This window comes from Cajanus cajan, chromosome 1 (genome assembly GCF_000230855.2).
Source record: "Cajanus cajan strain Asha chromosome 1, NIPB_CcT2T_4, whole genome shotgun sequence".
NCBI classification, from domain to species: domain Eukaryota; kingdom Viridiplantae; phylum Streptophyta; class Magnoliopsida; order Fabales; family Fabaceae; genus Cajanus; species Cajanus cajan.
The window spans coordinates 32,076,721-32,097,454 of record NC_138517.1 but is presented as its reverse complement, the minus strand read 5'-3'; the positions used below and the strand labels follow the sequence as shown (position 1 = coordinate 32,097,454).

The following is a 20,734-nucleotide window of genomic DNA, read 5'->3' as shown; positions in this document are numbered from 1 at the left end:
ACTAACACTACCAAGCTTTAACAACCCTCTAATTTCAACAACATAAAACACATGCAATTAAAGATTGAAAAGACTTTTATTAACTTTGTATTGTGACCTAATTGATCAGTAAGAAAAAAACGGAGTTACAATATAATCTATGTATGTCTATTTGTGTTTTATACACTAGTGGAAAAAATACTTTTAAAATTAGTCATTTTTTACTTTTAAAATCGGTTCTCTGACCGATTTTAAAATAGCCGATTTTAAAAAGTGGGACTTTTAACATTGGTCAGCGATCGATGTTAAAAGTGAGACTTTTAAAATCAGTCAACAGTGACCGATGTTAAAAGTTTCACTTTTAAAATCGGTCAACAGTGACCGATGTTAAAAGTGTTTTTTCTACTTTAGAACAGGTCGTTCCTAAACTGGAACAACTTGTTCCGGAATTGGAAAAGTGTCTAAAACTTTAGTCTAGAATGGTACCAGAATGGCCCGTTCTACAAGCATAATGAGCCGTACTGCAAGCAGTACAAACCATTCTAGGTCCGTTCCAGACTCAAATTTGCCCAGCAACAACGAAATAAGAGACATGAGAAGAGAATGTTACCTTGATGTTGTATTCATCCGAGAAAATGACAAGCTACACACTTCAGATGAGAGCCCGAGAGAGTAAAGAGAAAAATATATGAACTATTGAAGCAAAGAGTAGAGAATGGAGCTAGGGAGAGAATGGGAGCAGAGATAATATAGATTAAGTCTCTGATGCTACTTTTAAAATCGGCTGTTCAAGAGGCAATTTTAAAAGTAGCGTCAGAGACTCTTAAAATCGGTCATAACGTAGCCGATTTTAAAAGTAATGTCATTATTTACAAAATTGCCACCACGTCACTTTTAAAATCAGCTACATTATGACCAATTTTAAAACCCCAATTTTAAAAGTCATTTTTGTACTAGTGACATGTGCCCCTAGGACACTCATTACAACGAAAATATTGTTAGTTTAATATATATTAACAACACATTCTCTAAAACATTCTTTTAAACATATTGTCTCTAATAAGTTAAAATTTGTTGGAGAATTTAATTAATATTTCAATAAATTTTAACTAATGAGAATGAGTATGTTAAGATAAATGTGTTAAAAAAAATATGTTTCTAGCATTCCTCTTGCTAAATTAATTTAAGAGCATAAAGATTGAGGCCATCAAATTTTTTTTCTTCTTTGGATTTGTTGAAGACATTTTTTTTCATGTCATCACTTAAATTTTATGTTTCTTTTGAATTTTTAGATGATGTTTGTTTACCTTGTTGAGTTGTTTTGTTATTTTTTTTTCTATCAACAAAATAAATATTAAGGTCTTAGACAATTATTATTTTAAATTTCACAAAAGTTAATTATTATACATTTTGTTAATATTTTTTTTATATCTTTCATATTAATTAAATTCTCTCTCATCTATATTTATATATTTCACTTTACAATAAATAACTAAGGATTTAATAGATAATATATTTTATGCCGTTGAACAATGGAATACACATGGAGTACTCAACCGAGTATTATAAAGGCCTAGAGGTGTAGTTCCTTACATTAAATTTATTCGAGATTTATATCATAAAAAAATTATTCAAAATTGATGTATTTTTTTTTCAAAATTGGCTCTAAAGTTATTAAGATATACTTTTTTTTTGAAAAAAAATAACTTAATTATTTTCAAAACATTTAATCTCTATAATCATTAATATATTCATGACTTTAATTTGGATTCGCCATATATTTGAAAAAGAAAAGTAATGTTCTCATAATTCTTTTCAAACAAGGCAAAGTTAAAAAGTTTCAAGGAACTTATAAAGACGTTGATTTATTTTATGTATTATTTATTAAATTTATAGGAATGACCCAAAATTAAGAATAATTTTATGAAAAATAAGTAATTTAGGTAAAGAAGAAAAAAAAATACATATATTAAGACCTACAAAGATTTACCATCTTTTTATAAGTTCCATATAAGATTAATTTAAATAAGCTTATCTCAAGTCCTATCATACACTAGTTTATTAATTTTTATCATTTGTAGGACACTTAAACGCTTTGCTACCCAAAGATCACTTTATATTAACCCTGAAAAGGGAGAAAGTTTTTAACAAAATATTAGGATGCTTAACAGCATGTATAATTAAAATAAACATGCAATAAGAAATTTATATGATGGCTGTCGATTCGTTATGTCATAAAGGCTAACAAATTTTTATTTCTTATCAATTACTATAAAGTAAAGCAAACATGTATCTATGTTTTCTCCCAACAAGACTAGGCACAAGAATGGTGGCCTAGATTAGATCAACCATGCATGATTGAATTTCAAACAAAAATTAGTTGTAACAAATTTTTTTTATACATATTTTAGTAAAAAGTAATAATAACATAACTACTTAACATCATATCATATCAATAGATACTTGTATCATCATGTATGAATTTTGTAATTTAAAGAACCAAGTGATATTCTAATTGGAGGAAGAACACTAATATTTTTTTACCACTTACTCGAACACATTATTATTAGTCAAATTTTTTTTTTTAAAAATATAAATTATTAATCAGACTTATTCAATAAGATGTGAAAAGTATAAAACTACGTGATATTTAATAAAAATATATCATCCAATAATAAACAGAATTAAACAGTGATGTAATTTTATACATATTATTTGTTTTGATTTTCAATTCAAATTGAATTTTTATCCCAATAATTTACATGATAAAGGATTCAATTAAATATTGATATATAAAACTCACACTTAAATTAAATAACAAAATTAATAATACATATGATATTATATCTAAGTTTAGTCAATAATAACAAGAAATTTTAAAATAAGTAGATTAAAAAATTTCACTGAAACTTTTTTTTTTTCTAACTCACTAGTCAAATTCATATGATAAGGCCTTTAGAATCTTACATGAGAGGAAGAAAGTTGAATGTAGCCATAAGATAAATTGCCGAAAAACTCAACAAATGAAACTAGCTAGTTAGCATTCTAGATTCATAGCAAATTAATATCGGCAAGCCATCCTTGGCTTCATTACACTTTTAACCTATCCATGAAAGACTCTAGGACCAAACTTGTTTTACCTTGGCATATGAAAATGGATGGTTTATTTTGCCAATGGGTTGCTCCCTTTTTATAGCCAACGTACAGGGGTGAATAGTGATGCTCTCATGCATATATGCATTCTCCAATATTCTCATTTTGACTCACTATTCACAAGTGATGGTTGTTGCTCTGAAAGGGCAATCCCACATGCTATCTCTATGATTAAAGCACCCATTTGAGGTATTCCGATTTCTTTTAAAAGCTTCCTACAACATTAATTTGGCATTTGGGTTTCGGCAACTTTAGCTCGCATAGACAAGATTTTTGGGGTCTCCACTTTTTCTTCAATCAATTAGCATGGCCCAAATGCTAAATTCCATTTTTCGTGGGAATAGAATCTTTCAAAAATAAAATTAATGGGGTGGAAAGGAATGAGGATTTGTGCTCCAAATGGCCATACTTTTTCCTTAATTGTTTGCGGGCACTTAAAGGATTATGTGCAACTAAAAGACCAAGAGTGGAATGCTAACATTTCACTTTTATTATTCATTTGCAAAAGGAAATGGATCTGATTTGTTTTCAAATGACTAAACATGACATGATATCTGTCTAGGACATGAACTGGTGCTAAGGAATACGAAAATTCAAATTAACCTTGGTAAAAAGGCTAGCTACAGGGTGTGTGAAAGTGAGACAATATACCTTTTTTTTGTGGAGAGATTTTGTTAATTAGAATGAGATGCTTTTATTAGAATAATTACTTCAGCTAACGAAACATTATATCATAGCAAAAGTTAAATTGGATTTTTTTTTAAGAATAAAAACTAGTTGATAGAAGTCAACCAACTTAATTATTGAGCAATATTTATTAATTTCTGGGTCAAAAGAAAGCTACAACGTTGAAGTGATTCAACAGTTTCATCAACTATTACCATTCAATAACTTTCAAACACACACTAACACACATGTTCATGACACTAACACACATAAATTACGCCAGTTTCTTTCCCTAGAGTGTCCTATTTGTTCATGACATCACTATATGAAAAGCACAAATTAGTGTTGATCAAAAATCAACACTAACTATTATTTTTGTGTTGATCAAACAATGTCCTAGATGTTGTTTTATAGAAAAGGTTGACATGTACAAATTGTTTGCATCAACTAGAAAAAGTCCTCTCAACCAAGCTAACTCTACATTGACAATAATTACAATTGACTATGAAGTGCCTAATCTTCAAAGTGGACAATAAAAAGCTTACTACTTTGTAAGTTGGAATTTTCTACAATATATGCTACACAAATTGGGATTTTACAAAAGGTGGGTTGGATCAGAGAATGATTAGAGTCAAGTTATGTATTAGTCCTTGTGAACAGAAGCCCCATAGGTAAATTCAAGATGTTAAAAAAACTTAGACAAGGCGATCCTCTAGCACCATCGATCATATTACTATGGTTGTTGAAGGCCTCAATGGCTTGTTAAGAACAATAAACTCAAATAAATTATTCTCAAGGTATATGGCCGAAAAGAACTAAGTGGAGGTAATCTTGTTGCAATACGTAGATGACACAATAATCTTGGGTGAGACAACCATTTGTAATGTACTAGTCATTGAAAGCATTCTAAGATGCTTTGAGTTAATATTAGGACCCAAAATTAGTTTTGTTAAAAGTAAGTTTAGGGTAATAGTGTGGATAGATATTCTCTTGAGAGATTTGCTAAGCTATTGAATTGTAGGTTGTTGGATCTTCTTCTTATTTATTTGGGTATCCCAATCTGAGCTAACCAAAGAAGTGAAAAGACTTGGAGGTCTATTCTCACTAAATTCAAGAAAAGGTTATAATCATGGAAATTAAAACATAACATATTATCTGTGGCTGGGAGATCTTCCTTGTAAATTCAATATTGTCATCTTTACCCATTTTCTATCTTTCCTTCTTCAAAATGCAAGATAGTGGAGCTTCAGTTGGTAACCATCCAAAGAAGGTTCTTGTGGGGAAGTGAAGTAGGTAAAGAGAAGATTTCCTGGGTGAGTTAGAGGAAAGTATGTTGTTCCAAAAGTAATGTAGGCTTATAAATAAAGAAGGAAATTAGTAATACATCGTCAATTTGGTATAATCTTAGTGAAATGATAGTTTGTGGGGAGGGGGAGTACTAATATCTAAATATGGAGGGTGGTATAATCTTAGTAAAATGGAAATTAGTAATACATCGTCAATTTGGTGGAGAGATTTGAAGAAGTTAGGTCTGTGGAAGGGATAACGATTAAAGTTGGTTTGAAAGAATGATGGAATGGAAGTTGGGTAAAGAAGGACAAACCATATTTTGGTTGGATAATTGGCTAGGGGAACTTAGCTTATTAGAGACCTATCAAATATTGTATTTGAATTTTGAACAACAAGATCATCTCAAAAAATATGGGGTGTTGGGTGGATGGCAATCGGCACTAGTGGAAAAACACTTTTAAAATCTATCTTTTTTACTTTTAAAATCGATTCTCTGATCGATTTTAAAAGAGACGATTTTAAAAAGTAAGACTTTTAACATCGGCTATAGATCGATGTTAAAAGATAGAGTTTTAACATTGGTCATGCCATAACCGATTTTAAAAGTTAGACTTTTAACATCGATCTTGTATAAACCGATTTTAAAAGTCTAGCTTTTAACATTGATTATAGCACAATCGATGTTAAAAGTGGTTAATTTTTTTTAAAAATAATTGACTTGTTTTAGGAGAATCCTTGAACAAAACTTGCAAATTAATAAAATACCAGACAATTCATATATTTTCAATAGACCAAATTACATACAAATGACAAGAGATGATAAATGTTAACCATATATATAATCAAAATGTTTTTAAAATACATGCATGTAATACATAAATGTGTACATAATAAGTTAAGTAACTTACAAATTGTTATGCATCCTAAACTACAAAGTGAGTAAAACTATAAACATAACTCGTAGCTAGTCAATGTTTCAATGAAAAATGTAGCACATTGCTCCCTAATGGTGTTTATATCTTCTAGCGACAATGGTGATCGATCTATAAACATCTATTAAGAAAATTTAGAACAATTAGAAGTAACTCATAAAACATATGATAAAATGCAAACTTAAAATAAAAACTTTCAAAATTCTAAAACCTACTTCAGCCCACCAAGATACTATTTGTGAATTAACAATAGTATGCATTACCTTCATTACATAGTATTCGTACTCATAGTTTCCTTTTTGCTTATGAGACTACAAAATGAATATAAAAATCAATTTTAGTAGTAATGGTAATTCAAAAGAAAATACCTTAGAAAAAATATCATTACTAAAATAAAATAACTTACTTTAAGAGAGACCCAAAGCATTTTTTTCTTCAACTTTGAACCTTTAAGTATATGGTATCCTTCCATAGCCCTAATGATAAAAGGACATCATTATTATATTTTAAAATGAAATGTAATGATCAATAAAATAAAGTAGTTTTTATAAAATAACTTACTTATCTAATAATTATTTAAAGTCCGCAAGAGGAGGTTTGTACATCGAACAAATGCATACAAATATATTGTCCATATATAGGAAAAATAATCAGAAGTTGCCAATGAGCGCTCCATTGAGAAACTATCAGTAATAGCCAATACACTTTTTAAAAATTTATAATCAATTATATACAAATAGACTTACTTAGAAAAGAAAGGAGCTAAGTAAACTTTTTTATTTGAGTCAGACATTCAATTTTGGATGTAAGCTTGGATTTCTTCTGTCTTGTTCTCAATATTTTGGATTTCTAAGTTGGTTGCAGAACGGGTCGTTCCAGTTTCGACATTTGCCCAAACCAACAACAAAATTACAGAGATGAGAAGAGAACGAGAATGTTACCTTGCTATAGTAGTGTTGCAAAGAAAATGAGACGCTTCAGACTTTAGATAACAGCACGAGAGAAAGGAATGGAGGGAAAGATCAAAGAAGGGTTGGAACACGTATAGACTTTGATAGGAATCGGGGGAAAGATGAAAATGAGAAGCTGTATAGTGACATTTTTAAAATCGGTTATTGAAGAACCGATTTTGTATGTAGTATACAAAATCAGTTCTTAAATAGCTGATTTTAAAAGTAACATTTTTAAAATCGGCTATTTAAGAACCGATTTTATATACTACATATACAAAATTAGTTCTTAAATGATCGATTTTAAAAGTAGCGAACAGACCTTTTAAAATCGATCAAAACGTAGCCGCGATTTTAAAACTTGTGTCATTATTTACAAAATTGTCACCGTGTTACTTTTAAAATCGACTATGTTTTAACTGATTTTAAAACTGATTTTTGTACTAATGCGAGCTTGGAACCTTACTTGGTGAAGAAATTGATTTAAATGGAAAAAAAAAACCAATGGGCCAATATGCATAGTCTAATAAATTCTGCAAAACTACAAAGAAATAAAATAGATTATTGGATTGGCTGGAAGGGCAGGCAAAAAAATTCTTAGTTAGTTCATCTTACACAGTTTCAAATAAATTGAGGATCGGGAGCCAAGACAGGATTGAATTCTCAGAGTTATGGAGATTAAAATTTCGTCCAAAGGCAACCACATTTATTTAGAGGGCACATGATAACGCTTTGCCAATAATTGATAATCTAGTACACAGAAAAGTAAAGCTAATTATTTCAAACCAACATTTGTGTCCCTTTTGTCACTTAGTGCCAAAATCAAGACCTCACATTCTATTTTCATGCATAGAGGTAAACTTCCTGTGGAAGACTTGTTTCTGTTGGTTTGATACCTCAGTTGCTCTACCTAAAAACTTGATTAACCACTTCAACCAAATTCCATTTGTTTTTGCTTTTATATCAGAGTTGGAAAATTGGCATGTGTTATGGAGTGCAGTTACTTGGTGCATTTGGAGCCAAAGGAAGAACTGTGTGTTTAAAGGTACAACTTTTGATAGGAAAATATTATTGCAGCAAATACTCACCACTACTTAGTGATGGCTAAAAATCAAGGGTGGAAAATTTTCAATACTTTTTTATCCAATGAACAACTAATCTTAGCGTTTCTCTATCTCTAATATGGTTTCATTGCTGAGACCATTTGTTTGAAATGCAAAGTTTGCTTGGTGTGCATGTCAACACCAATAAGTTGGATGCATGCTTTCCTATAAAGTAGCACACAACACAAGGTGTGGTTCATGTTATTGGTCCTATGAGGTGAGGTGGCATGAAAGAGATGTGTAATTATATTGATGACAGGTGCACAAAGAATGTCATGATTCTATAATTGTGGCTTTAAAGTGATAATTGGATGGAGCTTAGATGCAAAGAATTGAATATAAGGTTGGGCTTAGAGGTTACAAGGAAAAGCCAAAGTTCCATTGTAGGATTTAAAGTACAAGAGACAAAAGGATGAAAGGAAAACTGATATTTTTATTGAGCATAAAGAGTAAATATTTATACTGCAAATTAAAAATAGAAATGAAACAGATTTGAGAAATATCTGCTAAGCTAATTAACTAAACAATGCATAAAATTCTCCTAAGAAATAGCATGGGAACATGTAATTATTTAACTGATTTGACTCCTTCAAACCACATGTTGTTGGAGTCACATAATCCCAACAATCTCCTCCTTGACTCAAAGGTAGCATACAACAAGTTTTTGTCGAAGATACTCAAATCTTGCTTGAGGAAGTGATTTTATTAAAAAATCAGCAAGTTAATTTTCATTTTTGCAATACAACAGCTGCACGTCACCTTGCTTTTGCACCTCCCTTAGGAAATCCAACTTTATCTTAAAATGTTTTTTTTCCCATGAAACATAGGGTTCTTTGAAATTGAAATTGCAGCTTGATTATCAACAAGAACCTATGTACTTTCCTTTTGCTCCATGTATAGATCAGCCATAAGTTTTCTTATCCAAATTGCTTGATTTGCAGCTGCAATAGCTGCTAAGTATTCGGCTTCAGCGGTAGATTATGCTATGACTTCTTGCTTCTTTGTACGCCATGAAAAAATTCCATAACCAAATGTGAAACAGTAGCCTGAAGTTCTTTTCATGTCATCATTACTCCCAGCCCAATCACTATCTGAATATCCATAAAGACTGAAATCTTTTACAGGCTGAAACTTCACTCCATAAAAAATAGTACCATTGATATATCTCAAGATTCTTTTGGCTGCCTTAAAATGAATCTTACTAGCATAGTGTATATATCTTGACAGCAAGCTTACTGCATAGGTAATGTCTGGCCTGGTTGCAGTCAAATTCATCAGACATCCTATTAAGCTTCTGTACAAATTTTCATCAACCTTTTCAGCTCCATCTTCAATGCTGAATTTCTCTTTTTGATTCATTGGCGTTGCACTTGGCTTGCATTCCTCCATTTTGAACTTTTTAAGAATTTCCTTTGCATATTTTTCTTGACTTATAAAGACTTCACCTCTATCTTGTTGCACCTGCATGCTAAGGAAATTTTTTTTTTCCAATATCAGTCATTTCAAAAGCTTCTTTCATTCCTCCTTTAAACTCTTCAATCAGCTCCTTTGAACTTCCTGTCATAAGTAAGTCATCAACATACAAGGAAACAATGATTATTCCAGCATCTGTCTTCTTGACATGCAAGGTAAACTCATTTAGACTTTTTTCGAAGCCTAAGCTTATCAAATGTGCATCAATTCTACTATACCAAGATCTTGGGGCCTACTTTAAGCCATACAAGGCCTTTTTCAGCCGATAGACTTTCTCCTCCTGTCCATGAACTAGAAATCCTTCAGGCTGCTCTACAAAAATTTCTTCTTCCGAGTACCCATTCAAAAAGGCTGATTTAACATCCATGTGATGTATAATCCAACCTTTTTGTGCAGCAAGAGCTAGCAACAATCTTATGGTATCCAACCTGGCAACCGGAGAAAAATTTTATGAGAAGTCTACCCCGAACATTTGCGCATATCCCTTCACGACAAGCCTCACCTTATGTTTGTTTACAGAACCATCAGCATTAAACTTGGTTCTATAAACCCATTTCACTCCAATGATATTTTTATCTTTTGGTTTCTCCGTGAGCTCCCATGTTTGATGCTTTTCAATCATATCAAGCTCCTCCTTCATTACACTTACCCACTTCGAATCAGTTGCAGCTTCATTGTAGTCTACAGGCTCCATTACAGCAACATTACATCTTTGATAAATATCAGAGAGAGATCTAGTTCCTCTAATTGGCTGGTCATCCACATCCTCTTCGCTTCCCTCCTGAACTTGAAGCAGTTTCTTCTCACTTTCCTTGCTCCATTTTTCTTCCTCAAAGAATTGCACATCTCTACTAACAATAATTTTATTACTTTGTGGCAAGAATATTTTATAGGCTTTTGATGTTGAGTTATAGCCTACAAAGATTCCTGCTTCTGCCTTTTTATCAAGTTTGTCCCTCTTAATCTGTGGAATATAAGAGAAACACAAGCAACCAAAGACTTTCAAATTTATGAATTTTGGTTTGAAATCATACCAAGCTTCAAATGGGGTTGATTTTGAAAGAGCTTTTGTTGGTAATCTGTTCAGCAAAAAAATGAAAGTGCTCGCAGCCTCTGCCCAGGATTTTTTCGGAAGATCTTTGTCATGAAGTAAACATCTCGCCATTTCAGAAACTGTTCTGTTTTTGCGCTCCACAACCCCATTTTGTTGTCGGGTATAAGGTGTTGTCAATTGATGTTTTATCCCTGCATCTTCACAAAACTTGCTAAACTTATCAGACGTATATTTTGTACCATTATCTGATCTTAATATCTGCATTTTTCTTCCACTTTGATTTTCAACCCACGCTTTAAACTTGTAAAATATGCTAGCAACCTCAGTTTTGTTTTTCATGAAATAAATCCAACACATGTTTGAAAAATCATCAATAAAAGCAATATAGTACTTACTACCATTCAGAGATGGGGTTTTATGAGGTCCTCCAACATCTGTATGTACTAACTGCAGCTTGTTTGTTGCTCTCCAAGATTTTCCTTTTGGAAAAGACAACCTAGTTTGTTTTCCATATTGACAAGCAGCGCATACGGGTGATTTCTCTTCCAATTCAGGCAGCCCTTGTACAAGATCATTCTTCCTCAAATAGAGCAAAGCACCATGATGAAAATGACCCATCCTTTTATGCCAAACCAGCGTGTTGTCTTCAACCTTATGCACAACAAGTTGCTCTTCATCAATCAAATTCAAGGCAAAGCTTTTGCCTTTCATTTGAACTCTGAATAATTCTTTATTATCTGAATCTTTAATCATGTAGGTTTTATCTTCAAATAGAACTTTATAGCCTTTCTCTAGAAGTTGGCCAACACTCAATAAGTTTTGGTCAATTTCAAGAACGTATAGAACATCAGGAATTAATTTCAGATCTGTGCAACCTTTGATCGCGATGGTTCCTTAGCCCTTCACCACTATTTTTGCTCCGTTTCCAATTCGGACTTTTGTGTTGTAGGTTGCATCAAGATCTTTGAATAATTCTTTATCATAAGTCATGTGGTTCGTGCAGCCACTATCAATTAGCCAACTTTCTGTTGATCTTGTAGTAGCAAAGCAAGAAACAACAAAAAGTTCATCTTCTTCACCCTTTTCAACAGCAGTTTGTACATTCTCTTATTTTTTTGATGACTTGCAGATTTTCTCCACATGCCCTAATTGTCCACATTTATGGCATTTCACATCTGGCCTCCACCAACACTTCGTCTGTGGATGATTATTTTTCTTACAAAAAGGACATAATGGAAAAACATGAGAGGATTTGCTATCACTTTTGTGGTTGAAACTTCCTGACATGCCCTTCTTTTTTTTGTCTAGCAATTTAGCTACCAAAGCCCCTTCAGTATTACCTTCTTGTCTCATGAGTCTTATTTGTTCCAGAGGTTGAAGTGCGGTCAAAAGTTCTGTCAAGGTAATAGTAGAAAGATCTTTTGAGTTCTCCAAGACAATCAATGTGGCTTCATAATTTTCTGGAATTGTTACAAGTATTTTTTGAACAATTCGAGAATCAGGAATCTCAGTGCCCAGAAGACGTATTTTGTTTACAATGCCGAGAAGCTTGTCCGCATAATCTTTGATTGTCTCCGAATCTTTCATCCTCTGCATCTCAAGTTCTCGAACCAGATTCAAAGCTTGCATTCCTTTGATTCTCTCACTGCCTTCATACTCTTTCTTCAAAAAATTCCAGATTTGGTGTGCCGTTTTCATCGTCATTATTCTGTTGAAAATGACTGGAGATATAGCTGTGAGCAAAATTGATTTGGCTTTGGACTTTCGAAGCTTCCTTTCTTTGTGACTTTTCATTTGGGCAACAGTAGGATTATTTGGCAAGGGAGGCACTTCATAGTCTTCTTCTACTGCTTCCCATACATTGTTAGCATCAAGATATGCTTCCATTTTGACTGCCCATATTTTCATAGTTTCGTCCATCAAATACAGGCACAGAAATGGTAGCAAAGGAGGTTTCAGATTCCATTTTATGTGTAGTGGCTATTTGGTGGTTGTAAGTGTTTGTGGGTTATATCACAGATCCCGTAAGATACCTTAATGCTCTTGATACCAATTTGTAGGATTTAAATTACAAGAGACAAAAGGATGAAAGGGAAACTGATATTTTTATTGAGCATAAACAGTAAATATTTATACTGCAAATTAAAAACAGAAATGAAACAGATTTGAGAAATATCTACTAAGCTAATTAACTAAGCAACGCATAAAATTCTCCTAAAAAATAGCATGGGAACATGTCTTTATTTAACTGATTTGACTCCTTCAACCACATGCTATTGGAGTTAAGAATCCCAACAGCCATTAAGTTTTTTTGATCATAAGAAGTTCGGACTAAAGCTTTCATTGATCATTTAGAGACAGAAAAATGTACCACATGGATTGCATTGTAAAGTGGGGGAGGGGGATGAGTTAGACATATTGTATGAGGCACGAAATTAGTACTGTGAATTAGTTAATGTTTAGTGCTAAGAGATGAGGAACTTTGGTTAGTTTATAATTTGTATTTTAACATATTCAGAGACGAGACTTTGGTTACTTTGGTTAGTCTTGTAAAAAAAGAGCTATCTATTTTTGGTTTTGAGTAACACTGGATTTGTTTTGAAGATATCTATTTTTACAAGACTTTTAGTTAGAAGATTCTAAAAGAGAACAAAATATGGATTTTGAACTACGAAAACAGTAAAAGAAAATCTTGAAGTGACCGCAGGAAGGCCTTGAACTAACTCAAACAAAAAAGGACCTGACAGTAGTGAAAATGATAAATTTGGTTTTGATATTTATGCCCACCAGTTTCATTTAGTGCTTGTTTAAATTATAAACATAGATAGCAATTGTTTTATAAGTGAAAATTATATTTTAGCTTTATTTGTTTTCGTAAGCAAATATGTTAATTAATGGTTTTTGTTACTGAATGGTCACCATTAGCAGTAGGCCAAGTTCTGAAGCTGCTGCTGCCAGTGAAAATCAGGGGCAAACAGGACAGCAACAACAAGCTCAACAGCCGCAGCCTGCACCTCAAAGACAGGTTGTTGTCAGAAGATTTCAAATTGCATTTCAAATTGATTTGTTTCTTATGTTGAAGCTGGCCGCTGTGATCTTTTTGTTTAACCAAGATGGATCAAGGGAGAGGCTTGTTGTTCTCGTGTTCTTTGCTGCTCTTGTATATTTGTAAGTATTTACTCTTTTTTTTTTTTTTAAATATGTTTTCTGCTTGCTGGTGCTGCAGGTTTTAGGACTTAACCAGGAAATTCTTCTGATATAAATCCCCCACCCGCATCTTCTCTTTTCTTTATATAGCCAGGGTTTTTTTAGTTGGACTTTGCGTGCATGTGTGTCAGTATCAAGGACATTCAAATGTGCAATAACGTTAATATTGCTGAACTCAGTAGTCAGTACTGTATAGGTTGTGAATGAAAGTTGTAGTATTTACTAATTGAGATGTGTGACAGATACCAAACTGGAGCTTTGACACCGATTATAAGATGGCTTTCCCGAGGTATGCAGAGAGCAACAACACCTCCTCATCATAGGGAAAGGGGAGCATTCTGATTTATGTGGTTTAGCATTGCTCATACCAACAATTGGAATAAATTATACCTTGCTTGAATAGGCAAAAAAACCCGAAAGCAATTAGATATATAATACTACACATATATTGGGGGGAATTAGAATTAGGGGTTTTAATTGTTATCCTTTAAGTTGAAGCTATATGCGTATTCCTGTTTGGTGAGTGTTTCTCTTTTACTAGTTGGATACTTCTCTTTGGATAGATTGATATGTAGCTTGATTATTGACTCTCCTGCTTAGGAAATCTCACAGTCTTTTTTACATATACACTAGTTCTCAAAAGTATAAAAAAATGTAGATCTATGGTGGTTAATTAACTGAATGTCAGATATCAGATAGTGATAAAACAATTTATCACCCCCCATGTATTTGCACTTGTAATTGGCTTATTGTCTTCCAATCTTGAATTTTCTTGTGTTTTTGCTTTACATTTTTACTTAAAGTTTTGGGCAAAAATTAAAAAACAAAAATGTTTTGTATAATTTTTTATCAATAGATTTCAAACTTCATTGGATTTTAGATTTTTCTATATATCTGGCATTTTTGTTTTGTTTTGTGAATATTGATTTATAATTATAGCTTCAAGTACTTTATGTTTTTTCTAACCCTGTTATCATTATATTCTAATGGTGTCGAGTTTGAGGACAAATATTGCTGTTTTCTGTATGCTTGAGTTTACAAAATCTATGTTTCCTACTGCTTAGTCTTATTAATTAAATATGCTTATAATTTCTTTTCCCCTTTTCTATTTCCAAAACATGTTGCAGTGAGAAGAGAAATCAAAATTTTAAGATTGTTCATGCATCCTCACATTATACGACTTTATGAAGCTCCTGAGGTTTGAAATTCTTTGGTTTGTAATGGAATACATGATGATCATTGCTATTTATTATTGTTAAGGATATACATATATTCAGTCTCTAGTCTCTGGTGATTTGTTTTTCTTGGTTACACTTTGTCATTTTTCACAGGTTATCTCTGGAAAATTGTATGCTGGACCTGAAGTGGATGTCTGGAGCTGTGGTGTAATTTTGTATGCTCTTCTTTGTGGCACTCTTCCTTTCGATGATGAAAACATTCCAAACCTCTACAAGAAAATTAAGGTATTGTTGTTGATTTTATTTTTTTTTAATTAATTAAACCACTGGCCGATATCTACATATATACTGAAACTGTCAGGGCCTTGGACATGTGGCTAATTTTCCAGCTTAGTAATTCCTGCTTTATATTTTTATTGTTGCTTTGTGCGTTTTCTTTTTGCTTTAATTATGTGAAAAGGAATTTAATGATTCACTTATTTCATGCCTGCCAGTCCTGAAATCCCCACAGGTTTTGTAAAACCCGGAACCTACCCAATCTATTGGGCCCAATTCACTGTTGCTTCGAGAGTTAAGCCAACTGATCTGCATTCTAAATGGCTTTGTTGAAACCACCTTGTGAATTCTAGCATAATAGCGGGGCATTCCATCATCATCATCGTAAGCAGCCTAGACCTGGTCCTCTGCAAAGGAATTTTCAGTTCTATCCAAGTCAAAATTGTGAAAATCAGAATCTGGAACGTTCATTGTTACATAGGCTGACTTCTCCTTTACAGTATCATACGTGAAAGTTATAAGAATTGTGAACTTGCAGGGCATCATAATATTAAAAAAAAATTATAAAAAATTACCTGCGATTTTTCCTAGGAAATTTACTTGTGAATTTGAAATTTTGCAGAAAATTTACCTACAAAATTTTAATTTTGCAGAAAATTTACTTGGGAAATTTTAATTTTGCAAGAAATTTACTTGCAATTTTTAAATTTCGTGGAAAATTTCTTGCAAAAATTTTGTGGATTTTAAAATTTGTAGAATATTTTTTGCAAATTTTCTAAGAATTCTTTTTCCACAAGAAAGTTTGCTGCCATTTTTTTTTGCAAGAAAGTTTTCTATATATTTTTTTTATAGCAAAAATCATAAGAATTTTTTTTTACGAATTTTAAAATTGGCAAGAAACAATTATCCACGAAGGTATTAGCTGTGAAAATAAATTTGTAGAAAAATTCGCAGAAAACTTATTTCCTACAAATTTTAATAAAAAATTCCTAGGAAAATCCTTAGGTAATAGAAAAAATTCTAGTAGTGAACTTTGGTTAGTTTATAATTTGTATTTTAACATATTCAGATTATAATTAACCAGGTGTTAAGTAGTAAGATAACTATTTTGATCACTTGTATTTGAGTTTTGGTACCCCAAGTATCTGTTAATATATTCTTTTTTACTGATAAAAAATAAATAAAAATATAAATAATTACAACTAACTAATTCCAAAACTACAAAAAAGACAAGAAAAAAAAGGCTTTTAATTTCACTTTCGGAACGAATAACTTTACTATCACTTTTTTTTTTAATCTTCTTTCTATTTCTCTTTTCTCTTCTCACTTCCACTTCCCGCAACAACCAAAATCTTCATTCCTCAATAACCTTGTCACTTTTCATTGGCCACCTTGTAACAGACAAAAGTGGAGAAAAAAAATAAAAGTGCAAATTAAACCCAAGAAATATTACAAAAAGTCATAAAATGTCATAAACATTAACACACCTCTCCATGGTGTCATTCTCTTAGTAAGCATCATAATCATCAAAAATCTCTATCGATGAAGGTTTAGGCGTCTGCTCAACTTGTTTTCTTAATTTTTAATTGAATTTATTTATTAAATTATTTTTGTGTGTTTACACATTGTTTTTAGAATAAAGTTCTTATGATCAATTTGAAACTTTCTTAAAATAAAGATTGTTGACTTCTTATAACTATATATAAAGTTGTCACCAATTTTAGAAATAAAATGGTGAAAATATTTTACAATTCATAAAATTGATCTAGGCGAGCGAAAATAGTAAGTCACAATCCTAAGAATTTTAATTTTTGAATCTCAATCCTTATATTTTTTGCTTTAATTTAATTCATGTTACCTCAAATTAAACTTTGTCTGTTCAAACTTTCAAACACTATAATTAAGTTGATAATTGTTTGAATCAACTCCTTTATGTTTGATATGTAGACTTTGTCTATTGTTACTATAAGGTACACTTCCGCTTTAAGCGTATTTCACAGGCAACAAAAGTTCCAAGCAAATATCAACTGAAAAGGATTTTGGTTGATTTGAATTTTTTTTTATTGTTATTATTTTTTATTTTAGTTGTATATTTTATTTTTTGTTGTTATCATATCCTGATCTCTTTCATTTTATACGAACCTGCTCAAAAGACTTCTTTTGCAGTGTGATTTCAAGATTAAAATAAATAAATAAATAAAATTGCATGTTAAGAAAAGAGATGCAGAAGTATTTAGGAGTATAAAAAATATAAAAATTTAAAATAAAAAAAATTTGACTTCCCAACCTTTTGAGGTCATAGGTTATTAAAGTAATTTTTAGTATCCTTAAAAAAGGGCAGCTAGGGAAATGCTTAATAACCAAAGCGTCTAAATAACACTCTTTTGAAACTTTGTGTGATCACAAGTGCAAACCATTTGAGTGGATGATCTACACATGATTAGCACCTAAGTACCTTCTTAGCAAAGAACCTAAGAAAAATAAATAAATAAAATTGAATCAACTCTCTAACCCAATGCTTCATAGATTGACTCAACAAATCTTTATCTACTAATGGTTATCATATTTGACAAGTCCTTAGACTATGTTGATTAACTGTAGATTCATATAAATTTGAAATTGAACACAACACATTCTTAATTTTTGAAAAAAAAGTATTTTACCTTGATTAATGATAATTTATCTCTATTTTGCTTGAGGGCAAGAAAAAATTAAGTGTGGAGAGATTGTTAAACCATCAAAATGTTGTATAATAACCTAATATTCATAGTTGTACTTCAAAAGAAGCACAGCCAACTGTACGACCATTTTACGAAGCATGATCATGCTTGCTAACATGCACAATTGAGTGGTCTAGGAGATTAACATAACATAGCAAATTTTCCATGCATCATGTAATGGATCATCTTGATTCAAAATTGGAATTCCTCTGTCAACTAACTTGATTTTTTTTCGATACTAGTGTTCGCTTCATGCCTTCCTCAAAAGGTAATTCGCTCCAATCAATAGAGGTGTAACAAGAATCGCTTCTAGATTTTATATAGGATAAAGGTCATAGAGCATGGAATGGTTTTGCAATTGGTCCATCCTACTTTGGAATTGAGATGTTCCACCAAAATTTGAACTCCATAATCAAATCTCAAAGATCTTCATTGAGAAAATAACACAACGATGAATCTAGTAGAAGAACATGAAGTAGTGAATCAAACTGAATAAGACGAATCAAAAAATGCAAATAGCTAAAGCAAAGCAAGACAAATACGTACTAATATTATTTGAGAGGCCGTCAAACTTATATTGATCAACCTTCCTTTACTAAGCTACAACTAGTCCAAATTTACCTAAGACAAACTCTAGATAAAACTAGACTAGAGTGTTACATAAAAAAAAATGATATATGTGACATCCCACGCATGAACAAATGATATCCATGTGGCGTAACAAATATAACTGACTTCCTCGTCAAAATCTCTCTATATAAAGGATTCTCCTTTACTAAAGTATTCATACTCTTATTAATACAAACACTTAAAAAGAAAAGTATTGACATAAGCATCAAAGTATCATTATGGATGTTTGAGATCATCACCAATAAAGCCATAGTATCGTTGCCAAAAACCTAATTCTTCCTTGAACATCACAACAATACCGTATTAAAATTTGCAAAAATGTGTTATTGAATAATGAACAACCAAAATATTATGATTTAAAAAGCTCGCTTATATATGCTGGAACCTACACTACAACAAATTAATTGTCTTTGTTTTATTATCTAATAAAAATATTAATATATGACTAATATATAATAGTCACTAAAAATGTATTTACATTACAACAGAATTTATTATTAGTGAAAATTATTTATTGGGAAAAATTTAAGTCTCATATCGACTAGAGATAAAATAATTAAAGAGTATATAAGTGGATGATAACTGCTCTCACCTTACAAGTTTATTTTGTAGAGTTGAGTTAGACCTATAATTTACTATTCTAAGTTGGTATCAGATTAGTTATCATTACCAAGCTCAATAGTGTTAAACTTGAGGGGTGTATTGGGAAAAATCTAAGTCTCACATCGACTATAGATAAAATAATTAATTAGGAGATAAGATAATTAAAAAATAAATAAATTAAAAAATATATAAGTGGAGGACAACCCTCACCTTACAAGTCCTACATCGACTACAGGTAAGATAATTAAAAAGTATTATGAATTATTTCTTAAAATTTTAGTGAAAATAAAAAAAAAATATTAAATGTTATGTCTTTACTAGCATGTAGAATAATTGTCTGTAAATGTTTTAGCGTGCAAAATAATTACAGGTAAATATTTTAGCAACAGCACTACATATAATGACTAGTGTAGAAATGTTGGTAAAAGATTTTGTAGTAAGTTTTATTGTCATTAAAAATCATATTAAATGTCACCAAAAATTCATTTTGTTGTAGTGCTGGAAAAAGTAAAAAGAAAAAAAAATAAAAAGAGTAATTGAACTAGAAGTGCAAGACATTCACTCTCCAGCTTATTGAACTGCATCCTTTTCTTAGAAGTGTAAAACTACACTCAGCTCTTGGAGGTTGCTTTAATTGCTGGGTTGCATCCGTCCTGTAAGTCCCGAAGTAGCGGAAAAGGCTATACAAAATAGGGTATAAAATACTCGATGTGTTAGAGCACCAACAAAACTGATTATGTTGTTAATTGATTTTGTATCAAGTATTCTATACCTTATGTGAAATAGTTCGTTGTATTTGCAAAAACTAGACTTGAGCCCGTGCGTTGCACAGAAAATAAATTATTATAGTTAATAATTTATTTTAATAATTAATATATAAAATTGTGAAAATTAATTGAACTTAAATGTAACATGAAAAAATATCTAAATATACAAATAAAATGACAATGATAAACGATTGAAAACATGATAGTATGAAGTATTAGGAAAACTAAATTGCATTGTGTCTCAATTTCAAAAGCATCAACATCTACAATATGAGCTAATGCATTAACCTGAAGAAAAAAAAAACTTATAATTAACTTATAAGTGATGTAATATTAAAATGCTATAAAGATGTAGTAATTCAAATAGAAAGAAAACAAAATTAAATTTTTACCTTATACAGTAATTATGTAATGACTCCTGAAGACATTAGGACATATTATCACTCGTATATTAATTACATTTTAAAGTGCTTTATATAATTAAATACTTTGACAGAAAAATATTTCTTATTGTTAATATGTAACATTAGGACATATTATCACTCGTCATTGGTGACATTTGAATGACACACTCTGACACATTTACTGCGATCACAATATTGAACATCTTCATCGAATGATTTTGAGTTATTTTATTTTTTTCCAACATTATCATCCATAACACTGTTTGTCTCTAAATACTCAAAATCTAAAGAAACTAAAGAAAATGTTAAATATCTATTATAAGTAATTTATAATGTTTAGCATTAAAAG

The 20,734-nt window shown here is 31.2% G+C and overlaps 2 protein-coding genes across 2 annotated transcripts; one reads left to right on the top strand and one right to left on the bottom strand.

Moving 5' to 3' along the window:
• Positions 1-9,051: 9,051 nt before the first annotated feature.
• Positions 9,052-9,462, bottom strand: LOC109803774 (putative mitochondrial protein AtMg00810). Its single transcript, XM_020365447.1, has one exon. The coding sequence runs from the start codon at positions 9,460-9,462 to the stop codon at positions 9,052-9,054; it is 411 nt and encodes a 136-aa protein (XP_020221036.1).
• A 3,519-nt stretch (positions 9,463-12,981) lies between these two features.
• LOC114916206 (uncharacterized) lies at positions 12,982-16,721 on the top strand. Its single transcript, XM_029272501.2, has 2 exons — positions 12,982-13,768; positions 14,050-16,721. Exons 1-2 carry the CDS (start codon positions 13,512-13,514, stop codon positions 14,147-14,149), a joined length of 357 nt encoding a protein of 118 aa, XP_029128334.1. The 5' UTR covers positions 12,982-13,511; the 3' UTR covers positions 14,150-16,721.
• The last annotated feature ends 4,013 nt before the right edge of the window (positions 16,722-20,734 follow it).

Bases quoted from the DNA above. Each gene is read 5' to 3' on its own strand.
- LOC109803774 (XM_020365447.1), bottom strand. From the start codon at position 9,462: ATGGAGGAATGCAAGCCAAGTGCAACGCCAATGAATCAAAAAGAGAAA.
- LOC114916206 (XM_029272501.2), top strand. From the start codon at position 13,512: ATGGTCACCATTAGCAGTAGGCCAAGTTCTGAAGCTGCTGCTGCCAGT. The intron at 13,769-14,049 runs GTAAGTATTTAC...GATGTGTGACAG, and splicing joins TTTGCTGCTCTTGTATATTT to ATACCAAACTGGAGCTTTGA.